Source organism: Carassius gibelio, chromosome B3 (assembly GCF_023724105.1).
Source record: "Carassius gibelio isolate Cgi1373 ecotype wild population from Czech Republic chromosome B3, carGib1.2-hapl.c, whole genome shotgun sequence".
NCBI lineage: Eukaryota > Metazoa > Chordata > Actinopteri > Cypriniformes > Cyprinidae > Carassius > Carassius gibelio.
Window position 1 is genome coordinate 24202717 of NC_068398.1, and position 21363 is coordinate 24224079.

A 21363-nucleotide genomic window follows, 5' to 3' on the forward strand; every position below is an offset into this window, starting at 1 on the left:
AGTGCTGTCGTTCCAAATATCAGCATGGCTAATGTGAAACAACAGCAATAATACTTAAGAAAACAGAAATATTATATAATCATTACATGTTTATTAAAAGTAATAATTATGCTATACATTATTATTAATGCTTCTTCATAATTAATAATAAATAATGCTTGAATACATATATAGACATGATTTACTAACAGGATATTTTCTCATGTGTATGTAAAAAAAACGAAAAAAAAACACATGAGTTCATATCCACTCTTTACTCTTTATTGACAAACAAGACATAATCATTCAGCTTCACTCACAGCTTTTACTTGGTAGAGTTATTTTCTCCAGGACTCCCTTGACATCTATCAAACCAACACATTAATTTCAGGAGCCAATGCATGTTCATGTTGTAAACTCATTTCTAAACAACAATCAAAAACCCAGAACTGGGCACCGCAGCAGATTCATGAGATTAACATAGTTTAAATGTGTATTTGCATTTAAATTGCAATAGCAAAACACACACACACACAAAACAGCAAGACAGTTCAAGGCCAACTAAAATATAATTACTCTTTACTAACATTTTCCAAAAGAATGCAAAGGTCTGCAATAAATCTGGGGGTTCCCTGCATCTAATAACCAGATATGCTTGATGAGGATATCCTCTCGGCAGAAGCTTGTGAAATGCCATGAAGCGAAGCTTTCTTTGCTGCATTTGAAATGAGGTCCCTTTGCACTAGAACTATTATATAAATGTGTCAACATAAAGAATAAAAGATACATAAAAAACAAACTCTAATAATTTAAGAGACTGGAAAAAATACAGACAATTATGTTATAAAGGGAGGGAAACTGTAATGATATTTTGCCTTGATTGAGGAGTACAAATTGATGAGGCTTTTATGAGAAGAACATGCTGTGTGCTATATGGAAAACCCCCTTGAGTTTGCATTATTACATATCAGTACATATTCCTGCAAGAATTGAAGAGTTACCAAGTAAATTGCAAATACATTATGCATTTCTAGCTCAGATTATTTTCAGCTTCAGCGATTTAACATCTAGTTTAAGTGCATGTACATTATCCCAAATATGTCCTGATCTAGAACACCTGAGAAACTAAGAGCCTTGCAAAGTCACAGTGTTCACAAGAATCATGAAATCTCACAAGCAATCTGATGGGCTCCTGTGGTTTGGAGGGGTGGCAGTTGGGGAGGGAGAGAATGTGGGTGTGGCTTAGTCTTCAAACTTGCCCTCCAGAATGCTGTCAAATGTAAAAGGCATGAACTTGAAGCCCTGTCCAGTGTAGAACTTATTCTGGAACTCCACCCTTCAGAAAATAAGTGGAGAAACAAGGTCAGTGGATTGCAATTCTTAAAATAAAATACAAATGTAGTTTGGTTTTGTACATAGATTTGAAAAAAAAAATCTTTTCAGGAAGTGAGTTTGGTTTTAGATTGCAGTTATCACAAATTTTGAGTGTAAAGTATAACAAAGCACTCAGAATAGTCAATCGAACTGTATTTTGCTAGACTAGCAGTATGTAGCCACTGATAGGGAACGACATCTGCTCTTGTTTTAATTTATAGTAGGCAAGCATTATGTGTGTGCCCTTACCAATGCAATCGGAGAGCATGAAGGAAGGCAGACAGCCCTTCCATGACCAACAGAATAAACACAGTCAGTGTAGCAAAGAAGGCAAAGATGATTGACAGCGCAAAGAATCCACCAAAATTCCTAGAAGCCAGACCCATGTGCATCACCATTGACCACAAGACCTCAGAGAGCTCTGGAAGAAAACAGAAACACTTGAGAAACATCTTGTAAACGATGACAAATTGGAATCGTACGGACATTTGTACAGGGCTGTAGCTTATAGATTTTCATTCATGATGGATTTTCTTCATTCATTTATTTATTTAATAGAGATTACAAAGACTTTAATTACTAGTCTACAAAGTAGATCTGTGCATTATCAAATTTCCATGTCATTGCAATACAATAAATGAATGTGTGCATTACTTACGCGCATGGGCCAGACTCAGCGCCCAAAGCCGTAGATAAGAGGCAGTATTTGAGATGCAGCCTAAGCAGTATTCTATGGTGTGAATGGCTTGATGCACTGCAACATCTGCAAAATTAAACTAAAGAGAGAGAGAGAGAGAGAGAGAAAGAGAGCAATAAGAGCTGTTCAGACTAATGAAAATACAAAGATCTAATCCCACTCCCAGCTCAATCACAGTATGATTAGCAGCCCTGAGAATAAAATCACAGCGCAGGGGCCTTTCAGATCATCAGTGTCATTTGATGTGATGTATATCCTAATAACAGCACGGCTCACTGGATCATTCCCATGTAATGAAGGTGGCTTAAACCAAGGAAAATGAGTGTCTAGAAAAGAATCTATCAAGATGTACTGGAAAAGGATCGAACACCAACTACAGGAGACCACCCAACACTGAAGCCTGCAGGAACACACACACACACACACACAGAGCAGGAGGACTATACGGGATGATGGCGCGCACATACACACACACACACACACACAAACGTAAAAAACATCTACACAGAGTCGAGAAGGCTGTCTGCTCTTACCACTTCCTCCTCTGACTGCTTGAAAGGTAATCAGACACATGCACAGACAGACACACAGGGTTAAAGACGGAGTTAGAATCTGATGAAGAAGCTTGTCAGAGGAAAAATACACTTTGGTTTATAGAAAAATTAAAAGATCTAATGACCAACACATTTACTGTCAGTCGTCATAAAATGCAGTGGCCCCAAAAAGTATTCAGACACTTAAGCCACACCCACAAATGCATGAATGACTAATTAAACAAAATACAACAAAGCAAGTGGCATTTTTTAAATGAGCACAGCACACTAAGCAAAGCATCTCATAAAAAGATAAGTTAAGTTTGAGACAGACATGATTTGGACAATATTTACGAGGTCTAGCATCATTTGTTTTTAAGTGCAGCTTCAGTGACCAAATACTTTATAGGGTCACTGAAAACGCCAAAATGAGAGAGATAAACAATCCGAGGGATTTGACTTCAGTCTCCAGTGAACGGACTTTAATGGCTGCTACTGGGAGGTCTGTTTGGAATGGAAGGAGGAAGATTATTTGGCACTGACGCACTGAAAAGACTGCATCTCAAACCTCAGAATAATGCAAGTTATCTGCCTCCACTTTATTTCCAGTGTAAAGAAACCCTATTAGCCAGGTGGGTGTTTGTTTAGTGTTTTGAGGCTGGTTGCCACGAGATACAGTGGATGGGGGGAGAGACAGTGCTATAAAAAAGGGGCTGCCCCAGTTTAGACCAGCACTGGTATGCAGAGCCCAGCTCCAGTGAGTCACAGAATGGAATGCCTACTGCAGGCGAGTGACCCCACTGCCAACGGCGGCCGTTTTTGGTACCTGGGTGTGACTTGTCACCGTGTGGGTGGAAACAAGTATCACATAGACTACTATAAAGACATTCACTTTAAATATTCTTATGATAAAGCGTTAAGTTATTCTCAGGATCAACAGATGACATCACATGGAGTGTCCCGACCCAAATAAATATTCAGATAAATGGGTCGGCAGAACATGCGTCATTCTCTGGCTATAGAAAGACTATTGTTAGAGTTCACAAACTAAAGCATCTTCGTAAAATGAAAAATAAACAAGGATGGGTAAAGGATTTAATTAGTAAAATTATTAGTTACTCTATAGGATAGTTAGGAGAAAAACAAAGACAAAATAAAAAAAGAGAGATTTCCCTCACCTCAGGTGATTCATCTTCTAAGTTTTGGGAGAGCTGGTCATGTTGGATGATCTCTGCTTCATCCTCTGTGGGGCCGTTGCCCACACGGATTCCCCCAAAGTTTTGTGTTCCCTGCAGCAATCATGCAGTCATGGTTGTGTTTACAAGTAATGTATACATTTTAGATGAGCCATTATACAATAATCTAGGTTATCATGGTTCCTCCACTTTCTAACCAATACAATAAAGCATATTAGAATGCACATATATATTCTATAATCTTTGTCAATATTTCTGCTATTGCTCACTTCATAAGAGACTAATTTTACAAATATTTAAATATCCTACTGACCCCAAACTAGTAGTGTATATTGAGTATAAAAAAGTAGCATGGCCTTTCAAAGATTATATTAATTTCCATGATCTTTCGAGGCCTAATAATTATACTTCAGAGACATCCACGCGGACATTAATGAATATTCTGAAGACTTTCAGTACTGATGTAGCAAAGATCGAAATTACAAGATAAAAAAAAAACACTTTCTAAAAATTAAAAGGCTTAAAAACTGGACATGCAGGAATCTCTAATGTTGTGTCCTTACCAGATTTCTTCTCCAGAGGTATTGCCTGCGCATTACTAGGGTCTTTACTATAAGCATACACGGTACACAGGCAAGAGCTATAATAACTAGCAGACACTGAATTGCAACCTACAGAGACAGAAAAAAAGAGAGAAACATTAACTTTATGTATCAAGTTGGTCTCCTTTGCCACATATCCTGCTGAATTCACGTGATATTGGTGTGTGTACCTGTCCCGTGTAAAATGGCTTGTTGGTGGGATCATTGTAACTGAAGAGGCACATGTTGATGAAGGTTATCAGAAGACTGGGGGCTTCTTTTGAGCTCTTGGCATCATATGCCAACCACTTGTAAAAAATGAGCAGCACCAGGTAGCCAAAAAGGCTGACCATGAAGATGATCTCCGGAATAAAACCCAGGTAGATGTTCAGAGGTTTTTTGAAGTACCTTCACACGTTGACAAACAGTCTTAAATTAGCATTAAATGCTGATACAGATCTATTTAGAGTAACAACAGACAAGTGCGTACAGGTGATTGAAAAGACTGAGAGTAACTCCAAACGTCATGTGGATGACTCCCAGAATGATCGACATCTTCATCTTGAAGGAGTTCAGAAAGTTCAGCTTATTAGTGGCAATGTTCCAGATCTGTAAGAGGAGACAGGAAAACAGCTCTTAAAGGGCTGAAGTTAGACAATCTTTGCAACAGAACTGTTTAAATGTTTTAACTAGGTGCTTACTGGGTCAATGCCAATTGGATAGGGTCCATTAAACACTTTTGGCACAGCAGGGTCCAGCTGTAATACATGGTTGTCCTTCAGTGTCGCAGACCTGAATGAGTTAATGGAAAATCAGTGTGACAAATAATAATGACTTAATGGCCACACATGGAGATCTGATCTGATCCCAAACAAGTGGCTAATTATAAGAGCTACATTTTCTGAGGGACATAAAAAACAACAATGAACCTACAGAGCAAGATCAATGTAAAATCAATGGTTTGAAATGAACAACTCACGTCCAGTTGCCTCCTTTCTCTCCAAACATGGGTCTGACACTCCAGCCCGAGCCAAAGACATTGAGAGATTTGGAGAAACAGTCGTTGTAGATAATCCCAGTATACACTGAAAATATTCCCATCAGGAGAATAATGTAACGGCCCGCAAAAACCATGCTAAACATCTAGAGAAAGAGAGAACACCGTGATTTGTAGTAGCCCAAATTACCAAATAAATGTTGAATCATTAAAAAGAAAGTACATTTTCAGACCATGTTGTTTTATTAAAAGAAAATAATCTATCTTATAAATTTTAAACTAAACTTCTTCTCTTCGAAACTTAATTTCATGCTAATTAACAAGTTAAAAACAATAGGATCAATATTTTCTGTTTTCAGGATCTACACATAAAGCTCTATGAAATAAAATGTTGATCTGAACAAAAGAATAAGACAATATTTATGAGATGGCTGGATAAATGGATGGGAGAATGGATACCTCATTATCGTTTTTCTGGGCAATTAATCGGCTCTCTCGCAGTACCAAATAAAGTGCAGCACAGGTCATGAGTATACCATGACCTAGATCGCCAAACATGACCGCAAACAGGAAGGGGAAGGTGATGATGGTGTATGGAGCTGAACATAGAAGCACAAAAACATGGATACAAACAATATGTTGAGACACCCACAAAAAAAGTACAAATAAATTTAAAAAAAGGTAGCACAACATGAGCTCATTTTAATCACTGCAGAGGATTTTGGGACAAAACTATTAAAGGTCAGGGTTACCTGGGTTGATTTCCCGGTAGTTGCTGATGCCATAGGCATCAACGATGTTCTGAAAGCCCGAGGTGAACTTATTGGTTTTGTTGTAGGTGGGTGGGGTCTGTTTGGTCTGCATTCGGTTTAAGATGGAGGGAACAGTGGATCCACTTCTCTCCTGAATGAAATAGAGCAGAATTTAACACAAACATTCATGCATGAAAAGAAATGCCCCAGTTTGCTTCCCAGAAAAACAGTGACACAGTTGTATGCATGCCTCTACATTGCAACTTTACATTGCATTTACGTAAATGCTCATTTATCCGTGGAAATAGTGTCACTTGTCTGCTTAAATTTCAAGCAGATGCTGCATATTGTGAACTGAACTTGAGTATTGAGTCCACAGCATGTAACCGCGTATGGAGGCAATGTGTAAGACAGCTGATATTAATAGCTGCTAGTTAAATAAGGCATGAGGAAAAATGTCATGTGTAAGGACAGGCTTTGAACTAGCACGCAAGCACAATACTTCACATTTCAACACACTGCCTAAATGGACTTAACACTATTACATTTCTAGTTTAAGTTCAGAAGGAAGCCGCTTTTTGGTTATCAAACAATGCTTTCCATGGATTTACAAATTGGCTATAAGAATCCATCTGTATTTTGCTGGCTGTAAGTCCAGCATTATAGAAGGAATGCTTAAGCAGTTTTAACTCTATAATAGACAGAGGCAGACATAGGAGAACAGAAGGCAAATTTGTGTGAGCGGTTAATCCTCTTATGGTGTGACTATTACAAGGTTAACACTGCAGTGACCTCTGACCCTTACACTACAACCTCTCACCACAGGGATTACAGGTATTACACCCGCTCTGCCCTCACTGTCCTGTAGTAAAGTGTGACATCCCAGGCCTCATAGAGGCATCACACCATCTGCTGTGAAAAGCTTTTAAGAATCTAGAATCCATCACTCAAGTGATCTTCAGCATGCACTAGATCACCCCGAGACCCACCAATTCATTAAACGGTGTAATAAATCAGGAAATAAATACTACACAAACAAACCGCTCACTAATATCTGTCATAACATAGTGTAGAACATGCTTATACAAGTTTGGTTCATGTGTTTAGTCAAAATTCAGATTGCTGTGCCAAAGCGCTGCCAAACAATCATTCTTACTCAGTGGCTATTAATTGACGGCACTGTATACTAGTATGCAATAAAAACACAAAATAAATGTCTTTTAAATACATCTTTTTTAAAATACATTTTCATTATGTACTATTTAAAACTTAATTAATGTAAATGAATGAAAACCAGAAAAAAACTGAGGCAATGAATTTCCACTGCCTATCTCCTCCAGCGTTGTGTCCGCTTTCACATCAGCGATGTGATGGACACAGTCCACTTGTGGTGCTGTGAGAAGGGGATCAAGTTTCAGCTGCTCTACACCATAGGAAAATTCAAACTTTGATCTGAGGGGTCTCATGACTCAACGTAAAAGCATCTGGGCATTCCGTCCTAAGCACTCAGTCCCCTGTGTGCATGTGTCTGTGTGTCCTGGGATAATAGAAGCTAAAACCATGTTTACAAAATGTGAGTCATTGTATGTGATGACAAGAACAAATCGGCTACTCCTTAGAGACAACACGTGTGTGGTGGTAATATATGTGGTGTAACATGCCAAAGTAAAATGGACTAAATACAGCCCCAATGAACTGCAGCTTATATCAGGAGCCTATTAAATCAAATGTAAGACTTTTTTTAATACCTGCACAAATGTAACTTATGTCCATACAGATATGTTATGTCCATACAGATCCACACACATTTAACTGCAAAATCGGGTAACTGCAAGTTTAAAATACTCAAGATGTGTTTTATTCAAGAGATGTTTTAAGTACTACAGGTATACCCATATATACGAATTAGAGGACTGATATTGGATTTTGCCGATACAACAACGTGCTTAAACAAATTAATGCGCTGATATTAGTAACATTTTTATACTGAATGTGTTATTGACTTTTCTTCCTATGACAGGATGGCCCAAGAAAAGTCACAAAAGTTAACACTGAAGTTTTTATTCCAAAGAAATGACAAAGGTATTATATTTATGCATTTATAATGTACTCTACCTCTCTTCAGGGAACAAAGGCCAAAAGTATTTAGCCCTCATCATGCACTTGGGAACTAACCCATCTTATCCCCAATTAAATACTTTATGAATAAGAATGACCTCCCCTCTGATATAACAAACTAGCTATAGCAAGCAGCAAATTGTGCTACTACATAAACTAAAGAATACTGGCCATAAAATATGTCTCCATAACAATATACTGTTTTAATAGGATATAATGTTTGTCAACAACAACCATCAAGCTAGGGTCTTTAAAATATCTATAAACTACAACAGTTCTAATATGTCTATATTATTTCTCAAATTAGCCTTAATATCTCTTTAGTGGAGCCCTAATTTGAGTTCAAATGACAATGACTGGCCAAATGTAACATTTAAGACGTTAATTTGAGATCAGATGTCATACTCATGACAATGAATCACTTTATCAGTGATGTGCTCATTAGAGAGTAAATGGAATTATAAAGAGGAAAACGTTACGCTGTGATTTGATTTGCTGGATTCAGTTATAGTAAGTAGCAGCCTGAAGAATGAGACACTGTACCAACCTCCTCTGGCTTAAGATCTTAGTAGGTTTACAGAAGCATCAATCAATATTAGTGGATGCAAGTGTGTGTCCTCACCGTGCCCCGACGCAGGGCAAACTGAATGGAGTCTAGATCGGACACAGGGCACCAAATCTCAGCGATCAGACACTTCTGAGTGACATCGATGTTGCAGAGGTTCAGAGTGTGATAAATGGCTTTCATCTTCCGGACCTTGATGAACCATACTCGGACAGTCTTAGCAGCCGCCTGCAAAACACGCTGCCTGTGATCCTCCGTCTGATTCAGCACCTGGAACACACAGCAGAGAGGAAGAGGAGGGGTCACAACAGGAAACATGAGATCCCTCAACAAGTGATGTGATATAGTCACAATCAGAGCTGAAAGAGCAGCCTGAGAGGACTGACTCTGAGCAGGATGCAGTTTAAAGTCAAGTCTGACATGTCCTCAAATGTCTGTATATCCTGTTCAATATCCTATAAATGTCTGAATGTTTTTCCGAAAAAAAAAAAAACTGTTGTGAATATATCTTTTGTATGACTGATGTTAAGTCAGGCTAATTACACATATTAAAACAATTCTCTGTTTAGTTTGAGTCATGACAGAAAAACATTTGGGGCTGGAGTAATGATAAGGATTCAAATCATTACTTTTCTCATGGGCTTGTAAATCTTTTTGAGGAACCATCAGAAGAGTCATTTGTTTTTAGCATGGAACAAAAATGCCAATGCCACCACACTTTAGTCACAATAGCTGCAGATGTTATACAGAGCTATTGCAAGAATAGCGACGAACAGATGCTCAACTTCAGCTATTTGTTAATTGAAAAGTATACAAGCACCCTTTGCCAGTTATTGTATGAACAGGAAAATTCAAGAGCCATAACTATTGGTAAATATGTTTGTGAATCCCAAACATTGGTTGTGTGAACATAGCCAATATAACTTCTATTTAAGTAAGGTGGATTTCTCAATCATTCAGGAGTGGCCAGGGAAGCAGTATCTGGTTGGCATGTTAGACGGATAGAGTGGCTACATTAACGTCCAAGTGCGCATTCTCGCTCACACGGGTGGGACATATGCAGCCGCCCACTCTAAAATCAGACACGCTCGCCCACGCTAGAATATCCCACATGCTCACCCACGCTGGAAAGATATGGAGACTCACCCATGCTGACAAATCAGGCAAACTCGCCCACTCAGGGATTTGTGTAATCCTTAATACTGTGTCCCAAAGAGCTTCCGTCTTTCTCAAACAGCAACAGAAACACAAACATGGCATGTGTGCTTTACTAAAGGGTACCGAATTCTCTCTAAATCTGTGAGAGGATCACAGGGACATTAACCATTCCTGCCAGACAGGAACACACACAAACACACACACGCATAGTGACCATTCTCTCTCACCTCAGGGGCAAACAGGCCCGCTAATAGCTCGAAGTGAGTCAGTGACATGGAACTCGAGCACACACTTCGGTCCCGGCCCTGTCAGCACTCTTGTGCTTGGATATGTTCCTTCATTTCTTTTGAATAGTCAGAGAGCAAACAGATATGCATGTGGGTTTTCAGAGGGTGTGGGATAAGCGAGAATCAACAAATAAGTGTGGCGAACGTGAAGAACAAACTCCCTCTGTATGTGGATATGCACAGACAGCAACTCTCACTATGAGACGCCCGCTGTGAAAAGCACCATACAGTTGTAACTGGTGATGCAATGACAACAAGAGTTTCTTTTCAGATTTTTGTTGATCGATTTTGATGTTGTCATGTTTTGAGGGTAGTCTTGTCTACAATAGCCCAAAATCTTGCTCTAAATAGCTGTCTACAGAACTTAATCAGGAAACTTGAATGTGCCACTGTGCAGACACTGAATAAATCTAACGGAACCCTCTTCATTGCGAGTAAATCACTCACATATGTAACTAAATGATGTCTAAAATTAGCCACTGGCTAATAAATTCTCAGATTGTACTTGCCAGTGTGTTACTTGGATGCAAAGTATATATAGATCAGATATATGTTCACTCACCGAACACTCTCTGACTGAGTTTCTCTCTCCGTTAAGCAATCTGTGATATTTCTCAGTTCATCTCAATGGATGCACAGCGTACCTGTGTTTGACGTACCGTAAACTTTAGTGTAAAGATGCACCACTCGCTGTTGCTTTGGTGAGACCATAGAGAGCGAGAGAGTCTTACATACATGCAGAATTGACACGCTACATGTAAACGATATACTTTGTTGTATTTTCCTGTCAAAATAATGGAGTTCCTATGATTTTTTTCAGCTTTTAAGAACTGTCTGGTTTTCCAGTAGTGGGCGGAGCTGATGCACAAATGACAATCTCATCAGCTCGTGCTCACCTGATAACGTCCCCGTTCTGATTTCAGCAAATCAGTTCGAGCGAATGCACACAACCCGATTAATATTCATGAATCCAGTAGCTCGCTAATTCTTGCATTTTATAATGGCTTATTAGTACAATTCGTATTATAATTATCATCTTTTAAGTATTATTGTTAGTTCTATCCTTTTTTTTTTTTTACAGAAACACTGAATGACCAACAAATCATCACCACCAGTCCAGTTAAAATGTTAAAATATCTATGCATTCATACATGGTAATCAAGTTTTAATTCTAATTCCATAATAACTATCATTAAATAATACTTGATTATCATATTATAATGCTTCACTGACTGATGTTAAGAGAGTACTTTCAGATATTTAAAAAGCAATGCCATTTGCAATATATATATTTTAGTTTACTGGCCAGACTAATATATATAAGTCTGGCCAGTAAACTAAAATATTTACTAGCCAATGGCGATTCAATTGCCAAGGTGTCCGTAGAGGGTTGTAACGTAAGAACTAAACAGTGGTGATAAATTGCCCTGCCATGTGCTGAAGGTCTAAACTGTGTGGGCATCTGTGTGGGTGGGAAAGCTATGGGTACTATGTAAATGTGTGTGGACACACTCACCCAACATTTTCCTTGCCAAACAAGGCATTGTGAGTGATTCTATCAAAGACCCAGAGACGAAACACCATCCAAGCTGTGCCCCAATTACGCCTACGAGGAGCCCCTAATGACTCACTGAGGGAGATTCCCTCAGATTTACAGACTGTGCACTGACACAGCCAGCGGATAATTGAGTCAAATCAACCTGCACTCTACTGTACGTCTGTTAGTTTAATCTCAGCTCGAGAGAGAAAATAAAAAAAGAAAAACAGAGAAGAAAATTAGAAAAAGACAAACACACACAGCTGTGCAGAGTTTGAGACCTGAAGTCTAATCCAGAGGTTTTCAAAGTGATACACACAACCCGCAGGGGGCGCCACAAGCCAAAAAAAAAATGAATTAACATGAATTAATATCAATTTAAAATAAATACATTTAATTAAATAGCCATGTACTCTCATATTATAGTGACACAGTGATCTGCACTAACTGTGAAATGTGAAAATATTACTGACATAAGAACAAAAATACATCAAAATTTCAATTATGTGGGCAACTTCTGGCTGTTTGTAGTATCGTGTACTTTTTAACATTTACTTGTCATTTATTTTTTAAGAAGTTATTTTACTGATTTAGTGAAATCCACCCTGCTCTAATCTAATCTGTGCTTGGCACAGCACAAATCTTCTGATCACACTCATTATGTTATGTAACTCAATTACGCCACTCAAGCTGGAGTTTATAAAGCAAATGGCATCAATTTATGTACTGTCAAATCATATTCAGTTATATCAATACAAACCAAGCAGCAGGCATTCATGAGTTTGTTTGCTTTCCTGTTTAAATCTTTTAGGCACTCGGTAAACATCTACGCTTTGTTTTTCTAACTTATTTTGTGATCTTCATTTTAGAATCTCTGACGTTAGAACCTCTGATCAGACGGAGGACTGTTCTTTCACATACCGCTCGGATAGAAACAGATGAGACACAAACACACACAGATGGGGACATATCGACTTTGTTCAGACTGCGAACAGGTGGTCTTGCCATTGTGTTGGTGCTTACAATTGTTACTATAGCAGCAGACGCAGATGAACCAGATATTGGTGATAACATTTGAATGAGCAGATCAGATTTCATCATTTGTAAACGGACAGTGCAAACAGTGTTGCAGGATTTGAAAACTAATTCAGATTTGTGGACAGAGTGAACAAAGCAACACAGAGAACAATCCTAACAGAACTAGATTAGGTCAGGACACATCCATAAGATTTAACTGACCTCTAACAAGAAAAAGAAAAACTTTATCTACATGCACTTATATAATTTGGTCAAAGAAATATAACAGAGGTATATAATCTTTGCTCATAAGCAAAATTAAGTCTTTGTGAGAGAATGTGTGTGTATGTGTGTGTGTGTATATGTGTGTACACATATTGCACTTATGTCTTACCATCTGGAGATCATCAATTCGAGTGTTGACTCCAGCTGCCATTTCCTTCCTCTCTTGAGGGGTCTCGGGACAGGGGTACAGTGATGCCCGAAAGCTAACATATTGGTAAAATATATGAATATGGAATACATTAATTTCAAGAATATGTCAAATACACACTACACTATAAAAATACATTATCCAAGGTTTGGCGTGAGTAAGATTTTTTACAGAAATTAATACTGTAAGAATGCATTATATTGCAAAAATGCATTATATTGAACAAAAGTGACAAAGAAAATTGTGCCGAAAGATTTCCACAAAAAAAAAATATGCTATTTGGAACACTGCTAATAATAAGAAATATAAAAAATTTGGCTTTTAAGAAATATATTTAAATCTATTTTAAATTGTAATAATATTTCATAAGATTACCATCCTGTATTTTAGAATAAAAAAAAAATAAAATAAAATAAAAATGCAGCCTTGGTGAGCATAAGAATCTTCTTTCAAAACCAATTTAAAAAAAATTACCAAACCAAATTCTACAAAACCAGAAAACAATGTAATGTTTTCAAAATCTCAAACCATTTTCTTATGTTTTGGTCACTCTGTATTGAGACTGGGCAGTAATGCTCTCATACCCTTCACAAATCTTCTTGACTCTGTTTTTCAGCTGGTCTCCCTGGAAGAAAATGATGAACACAGACTTGTGCACATGGTCTCCCTGGAAAAAGAAAAAAAAACATAAGAGGAAGCTCTTGAAAATTTATCTTAAAGTTATTTCTTTCTTTTTTTTCACGGGGAAACTGACTGTGGCAGGGTCTTCAAGTGGGTCTTCGATGTCTGCCTGTCGCAGGAAGACATTTCCACGACAAACTCTCCACAGCATCCTCTCGAAGGTGGGAATCCTTTCTCTGCCAATCACCCCTGCAACAAACCTGCAACCAGCAGGTGAGTGAAACGTGTCAGTAATCTATTACTCTACCATCTGGCCAATGTGTCCTGTTTCAGCCCCCATCTAATAACTGATCCGCATCTTATACTGAAAAAACTACATTATATTAAGGTATGTCCTCATTCCTCTTTACTTTCATCTCTTAACTCCTCTGATGATGCTTTCCTTTCATCCAATGCTGTAAATGGAAAAAAAGGGTTTCATGCTAAGTCTTAAAGGCATACCAGAATTACTGATCATAGATCCATGACAAACCCACTGGCATTAGCAGCAGTTACTTAAGAATGTGTGTTAAATCCCTCTTTATTACTATTGTTTTAATAGCATAAACCTATTTTAAAGCTACCTCTCCCTCTGTACTGTGTGTTTTTACCTGTTTAGCTCTTTAACTCAATCCATATTACTTACTACCAATAAAACATTCAATATTCCACATATACCCATATACATTTAGAGCCATTTAAAAGACCTGTGCTGCATTCTTCTAGAGTTTTGGCAACGTAAAAAAGAAATAGGCAGAGAAACAGAGATCAGGAAGTGTGCAATCCCCATTAACATCGGAGTTTCATCCAAGCATATCCACATACAGAGAAATTGAATTTCTCTGAACTTCAGTGATAATGACCATCAGAAGATGCAATTTGTGAGGTAACATGATACACTGAAAGCATTCTAAAAGAATGAGTTCAGGCTGTACTGTAATTTCTACATTTGAGAGCATCCGTGTTTTAGCGGTCCATAACAGAGCTTGGTAAGACTCACTGCCATACTCACCCAAGCCTAAGAGGAGCGGCACGTCCAACCTCATTCGGATCCAGTAGAGTTGATGACTCTTCCAAAAGTGCAGGGTCTTCCATCTAACAAAAAGGAAAAGAGAACAATATTTGGATTTATTTATCTCTTTCTGTTAAAATAATCTGATTTTGGATCAAAGTTAATTGTAGTGTTGATAATATTGTTTCAGGAAATTGTTTTCTAACAAATCAAGGGCCCTTTACTTAAAACAGGGCAAAGGTACATTAAGGTATCAAGCTGTTGTAGTTAACTTAATATTGATAGATGTTGTAATACTTCAAAGCTCTGCATGTTAATGTTAAGTAATTCTTTCATATTGCATGAATAAGACAAATGTATGTTTAACTTAAGTTTTCAATGAAATTATTGTAAAAGAAAAGAAAAAAAACATTTTTTGATTTATTTACAGTAGAGGATTTATTAGATTAAATCAGCTGACAGCTTTTACCCAAAGCAAATTTCAATACAAGTTATTCCAAGGAAAAGATGGTGATGTGCTTAACTCAAGGGCACTGGGATTGGTCCTTGAACAGTTTGAAATGGCTGGTTTTGTTTTTTTAACCACTGAGCCACACCAGCCTCACACCACACACCGCCCACCACCAGTCTGAGAGAGCCCAAGTTAGTAGAAGTGTAAAGTGAATGATTTACAAGACAGCTAACCACTTAAATGCTTGCGCTCAAATTATCTTTTATAACTTGTAAATAAATATTGCAATAAAACTTTAAAGTTTAGATCAGTGTCCAGGAAGCACAGAAATGTATGGTCAAAGATCTCCAACAGACTGAAAGACAGAAAAGAAACACCCTGGTAGTAGCTTATTATCATGGGCACAAAAGGCTGAGCATTTTTTTTTTTACAGGTTCAAGAAACGTGTGAATAGTGAGTCGAACACCTTGAAGAACTGGTCTTGGGAAGGGCAGTGTGACATCATCACCAGCGGCTGAGATGTGACCAGGAATTCAGAGAATGGCCTTTCAGTCTGTTAGACATGCATCTGTCTTTGTCAGCTTGAAAATGATCACAGACATGGGGAAAAACATTGCTCCTGTGTTTGTGTTAGAGCGTTTGTTGATTTGTCTACTGAACGGTGTTAATTATTTTGATATGATAGTTTGTATTCTAATTCAACCACTGTGTATGCCATTTGTGAGTAAAGGCCATTTTACACGGTAAAGGGGAACAGCGAGTTCCCGATTCAGGCTAAATGGAAGAGAAGTGGAACATGGCAACACAAGAAAACAACACAGAAAGTTAAGCACAAAAAACAGCTTCTGCTAGCTTTCTTAAATACTACATGCCATTGACCAATCCAAGCTGATTTTACTCACAAACAATGAAATAGTATTAAGCTTTAACTTAGTCAAAGGACAACTTTGAGGAGAGGTTTATTTTAATATTTAATGGCTTCATTAGCCATCAATTACATAAAAATAACAGTGATCGCCCCGTTCAGAATCAGCGTATTTTTGCTCAAGCTGAAGCAGCAGTAGATCTTGTTTTGGTTGCACAGGCACCTCTCAAGAGTGTGAGAAATGGAAAAAGACAACTAAGACTGCAAGATCGCAAGCAAAGCTTGCCGCCCATCATGTACTGTGTAAAATGCCTCAGGAAATACCACAGGAAACTCTAAAGGCTTAAGGTTTTGTAAGAGCTGAGGTATTACAGACCTCATCAAAGAACTGCTGTGTTCGTCTGAGGATGTGCTTAAGCTCAGTGAGCTCCAGGAAGTTCTTCTTCAGGGCTTCCTGGTTGGTGTTGATCTCCTTCAGCTCATTCTCCAGCTTTTCAAAGGTGGCCTACAAAAAGTGAAAGGAGGACACACCTCATTAAATGCATTCAAAACTTTTATTATTCTGTGATGCAAAGTCATTACTCCAGTCTTCAGCATCACATGATCCTTCAGATATCATTCTAATAAGCTGATTTGCTGCTCAAAAAACATTTTCTGTTATCAATTCTGTGCTTAATTTTTTTGTTTAGTGCTTTAATGCTTAGAAAGTTTAAAAGAACATTGATTATATGTAATTCAATATGTTTAATCAATACTCTAATCAAAATGTTCAATATTGAATGAAATAAGAATATTTTACATTTACATTCAATCATATAGCAGTCCATTTGATCTAAATCAACAAAAGACTTACAAATATTTGTAATCAACAAGCTCTCTCCTCATGCACCATCTCTGTGTTTTAGCACTGTGCTCATCACAATGTTTTATGAGTTGCCTTTGCTGCCTTGATACAGTGCCTCTGTGGGCAGCTCATAATGTTTCTTAAACCAAGCGATTTTAATTATGGGTCCTTTTTATTTTTAATTCTCATTTTCAGCCTTATTTTGAGTTGTCCATTAAGTTTTTATACCTCCAAATCAATCATGTCTCGTGGAAAAGGGACCTCTGGGTTCTCCCCTGTGTCTACAACAGGTATGTTCGCCTTTTTGATTTCCTTCTCAACAAATCCTTGAAAAGAAAATAAAAAAAAAACATGATCAAGCGGAGAAAAAAGTAAAGGAGAGAAGCATTTCTCCAGTAAAGGAGAAAAAATCATTTTTCCACTGAATTTAACCAGAACTCATGATGCTGTGTCAGCAATGATTTTCAGCTCATTACGTCAGCAATGCTAACTCAATAACTCACTTAGTTTGCGGTCCATCTCCTCACACCGACGGACTTCATTCACAAACTTCCTCTGGAAAACGTTCACATCGGGGTTCAACTGCAATTCAATGAAAGAGAAAAGGTCATTGACCAATTGATATACAATTACAGTACCATTCTCTCAAAGACAAGGAAGCAACATTTACACCAATGGGCGTGAGAAGAAACTGCAAAGTAGTCATATTCACAACGGATCAATGGTTCCACATGAGACAAAAACAACACTGTTGGCTGTGAATAACTAGATGAGGGTACAAGGATGAGAGAGCAATGTTTTGAGCAATGTTTCACAATCACTTCCTGTTTGAGGTCATAATGTTTGTGTATCTGATAGCCATTTAAATCTTACACTCTACTGAATATTATTTGCTCTCTATCTGTTTCCCATCCCAGCAGCAGTGAAATCAAGTTTGCTTGATAAAGTAATGCTTAAAATATTGTATGCAACACATCTGTACTATCGCATATTCATCAATGCTGCAGGGACATTAAAAGTAAAGAAAGAATTACAACACCACTGTACATGTCTGGCCCTAATGCATTTCTTGTAGTGGCAATTTCTATGAATAGAAAGAAAGTCTATGAATGTTTATGTTCTAATGCTTATTTGATCAGTTACGCTGACATTTGTTGACAATGACATCAATGTTAGTGCCATGAGTCACTATGAATGAGGCTCCGCCCTCTGTTGTTTTGAATGGGTTTCAGTGAATGTTCCAGGAATTAATCAGCAGTGAATTATGACGTGGCCTATACTTACATCTCTGAACTGCACCATGCCGATCTCCCCCAGCTCACTGACACAGCAGTAGGCAGACTCAGACTGGAGAAAGAGCTGGGCCAGAGTCATCTCCTCACTGCGAAACAGCTCCCCCATAATGCACTGCTCTCTACCCAATGCACTAAGGGGAGAATGTCTGAGGGAAGAGGAAGAAAACACAAATGCTAATACTATAAATACAAAAGGTATGCTTCACATTGTATTGAGTAATACTTTTGTCTGACACCAAGCACAGTGGTTAAGCCAAAATGATTGAGCGAATGTAAGGTTTACTTTAACCAAAAGGAAGACAGCCTTTAAAACAGCACATCAGCATATTAAACCTCAACAATAATTGTGATCTGTTTACTGATTCTGTGCCAATTCTGTTATGCTCACAGTCCAGCAAGATGACGATGCCACAGATAAATGCTCTGTGACCGTGAGCTGAGCTTCATTGCACACGCTGATAGTTTACAAGTCATGAGAATCATATTAATGGTCTGTTTTCAAGGTTAATATTTAATGGTTATCTGACAGTATTGTACAAGAAGCTTGCTTTTAGATAACATATCAGCAGCTGTGAAAAATCAACCTGCAAACCAGGGCCGCTCAATTATATTTTGTTTTATACGATGTTATATATTTTAAATGATATAACTTAAAAAATAAATAAACAAATAAATCAGATTTGAATGCAATTCCATATATGACGAGATAGACAGATCTAATTAGTCTAATAAGACCAAATGTGTTGTAATGCACTTGCACCACCTTCTAAACACTGAGGGTAACCCAAATCACTCTGCTGTAAAGGAAAGGACATATACAAGAAAAATGGAATGTGGCACAATAATAATAATAATTATATCCTTATTATATTGTTTTCTTAATGGTTGAAAACTAAAATCATTATCGCAAATAAATTCAGATTAATCAGCCAGCCCTACTTCTACTCAAGGCAAAGCTTCTGCCTCATTTCATAACACCAAGAGCATTATGCACTGTCATCTAGACTATCTTGAACTAATGACTGTTCTTAAACAGTAATAAAATCCAGGAAAATGCCTTAGGAAAGATTCCACAATCTTGTGCGGAGAGGACACGCAAAGAATGTTACGCTTCTTTGCTCTTTCACCATTCTCATGGCATGTGATGCTCCAAAGAGCCGAGAGAATAAGCACATGCCATCTCAGAAGAATGAGGAAAACACACAGGAGCATTCAGCGATTACACAGAATAACCCGATGAACTTTTCTTTCCCTGGACATACCGCTACAACTGCATGGCATGTGCTCTCCTAGGGCAAATCCTGATCTTCTCGTTGAAATGCATGTGGTCCTATCAAAGGAGTGAATTGTAAATTGTAGCCCATTCTCCAAAGCAGTCCCTCACTGAAAGAAGTTTACTATTATTCATGAAGAATGATTGTACGATGGATTCCACTCACAGCGAGCAGATTATAGATTAAGCTGCGCCATGTGACTCTCTAAATCCGTACTAGACATTACCAACACACAGGCACTTTGTGGAACAATAAGACACAAAGAAAACTGACATAGCAAAATAAGAAATTTGATATTTCTGCTAGGTCCATTTTAAAACTTTTAAGTGGTCAGAATGGGGCGCAAGTACTCTTTGTTTCATGGGTAATTCCACACGTGCTGAATAATGCAGCACCTCTGAGAATTATCAAGATGCAGATACTCTTTCAGCTATCTCTCTGTATCCTGCTCTTTTTTTTTCCATTCTCCTGTACAACTACATACAGCCGTCTCAGCATCATCAGGTATCAGTGCAGTGGACCAATGCAAGGTCTTTCAAAAACAGATCCTACAATGAGACATCATATTAATAATGTGAACTCCTGTGGCAGGATTTATACCAATAAGGTTTCTTTTGAGTAACTGTCCTGCTGACTCAACCAAAGCTGCAACAGAATAGAATAGAATTCTTTATCACCTCACAAACCCAGGGAACTGTTGAAGCTAAGGTTGTCCAACCCATCAGCACAATACTGTAGCATCCCAGTACTAAGACCTAAACAGCAGCTATATAGGTTCATTTAAAGAATCCAGTCTATACTGTGAAAAATGTGTAAAATATTATTTGGAAAGTGTTTAGTTTCTATTACGTTGCATTATTATGGTTTTTCTTTCTACTGCACTGTTAGGGTAACTTTAGTGTATTATTTATCAATTAGTCGTTACACTAACGAAATGTTTTTATGATTTCACTTAATTTCATCTTATATTTAATGTATTTTTACGTTACACTATTTTCCCTCCACAGTATAGGGTCATACAGAAAAGCCATAGAGATTATTTTTGCATTAACTGTTATATTAGCTGCTTTGCTAAATGGTGAGCAGTCGAGGTTTTCTGAGCCCCTTTTTCAGAGTATTGTATAGTAAACAAATTATTACGGCAAAAAGCGTATTTTACCGTTGAACTGTAAGAAGGGGTAAACGCAGACAGCGGCTTATTAACAAACGTTAGCCTGGCGGAGGACAGAAGCGTACGTTACGTTAGCTGTCAACACAAGTTTACGCGTCAACAAGTAGTAGGGCAAAGTGGCACTTTATACACTTCAGTGTTTTATTGTAACAAATGGAAATAAGTTTCCAATTTAAACGTGACAAATGAAACTGCAGTAACAGAGCGTTAAAGCGCTAATGCTAATTATCACCGACAGGTTGTAAACGTCACCTCGGATAACGTAACGTTTAATACTCAACAGCGCATTCCGAGAAGCTGAAAGAAAACGCGCTCCTCTCTTCCAAACACAACTCACTGGACGGTAGAAAGCAGTTATTATGTGAGAACACAGTTATTTTAGCAAGAACAATGTAACTTACTGAGTTTAAACAGTTGAAACGGAGTGCTGCTTTCTCTGAATCCTCTCGGTCGCGAGCATCAGCTGACCAGAACGAGGCAGAGCGGGCGTGACGTCATGAACAGCCCAGACCGGGCCACGTGACCGAGGTTACCTGTGAAGGGTGTTTCCGAAAACAGTGGAAAGGG

General features: G+C 38.0%; 1 protein-coding gene across 3 annotated transcripts; it reads right to left on the bottom strand.

Annotated features, from left to right (window-relative positions):
* Positions 1-239: 239 nt before the first annotated feature.
* On the bottom strand, positions 240-21341 carry LOC127953222 (V-type proton ATPase 116 kDa subunit a 1-like). 3 transcript variants are annotated; one of them, XM_052552204.1, is made up of 22 exons: positions 19614-19631; positions 18341-18497; positions 17560-17638; positions 17285-17382; positions 16589-16717; positions 14897-14979; positions 13979-14105; positions 13809-13891; positions 13186-13279; positions 8850-9062; positions 6110-6260; positions 5817-5956; positions 5340-5503; positions 5062-5152; positions 4851-4969; positions 4552-4768; positions 4343-4450; positions 3762-3872; positions 2584-2598; positions 2012-2129; positions 1603-1774; positions 240-1315 (listed from the first exon to the last, which is right to left on the bottom strand). In XM_052552204.1, the coding sequence occupies exons 2-22, from the start codon at positions 18455-18457 to the stop codon at positions 1222-1224; spliced, it is 2523 nt and encodes an 840-aa protein (XP_052408164.1). In that variant the 5' UTR covers positions 18458-18497; positions 19614-19631; the 3' UTR covers positions 240-1221. The 3 variants fall into 3 exon arrangements, with proteins under 3 accessions (XP_052408164.1, XP_052408163.1, XP_052408165.1); XM_052552203.1 differs by having other exon boundaries at positions 2584-2601; XM_052552205.1 differs by lacking the exons at positions 2584-2598; positions 19614-19631 and adding an exon at positions 21198-21341.
* Positions 21342-21363: the final 22 nt, after the last annotated feature.

Coding starts and splice junctions, on each gene's coding strand:
- LOC127953222 (XM_052552203.1), bottom strand. CDS start 18,457: ATGGGGGAGCTGTTTCGCAGTGAGGAGATGACTCTGGCCCAGCTCTTT. Junction 13,280..13,808: donor GTCAAGAAGATTTGTGAAGG/GTATGAGAGCAT, acceptor CCAATATGTTAG/CTTTCGGGCATCACTGTACC. Junction 6,261..8,849: donor TTGCCCTGCGTCGGGGCACG/GTGAGGACACAC, acceptor TATTTCATTCAG/GAGAGAAGTGGATCCACTGT.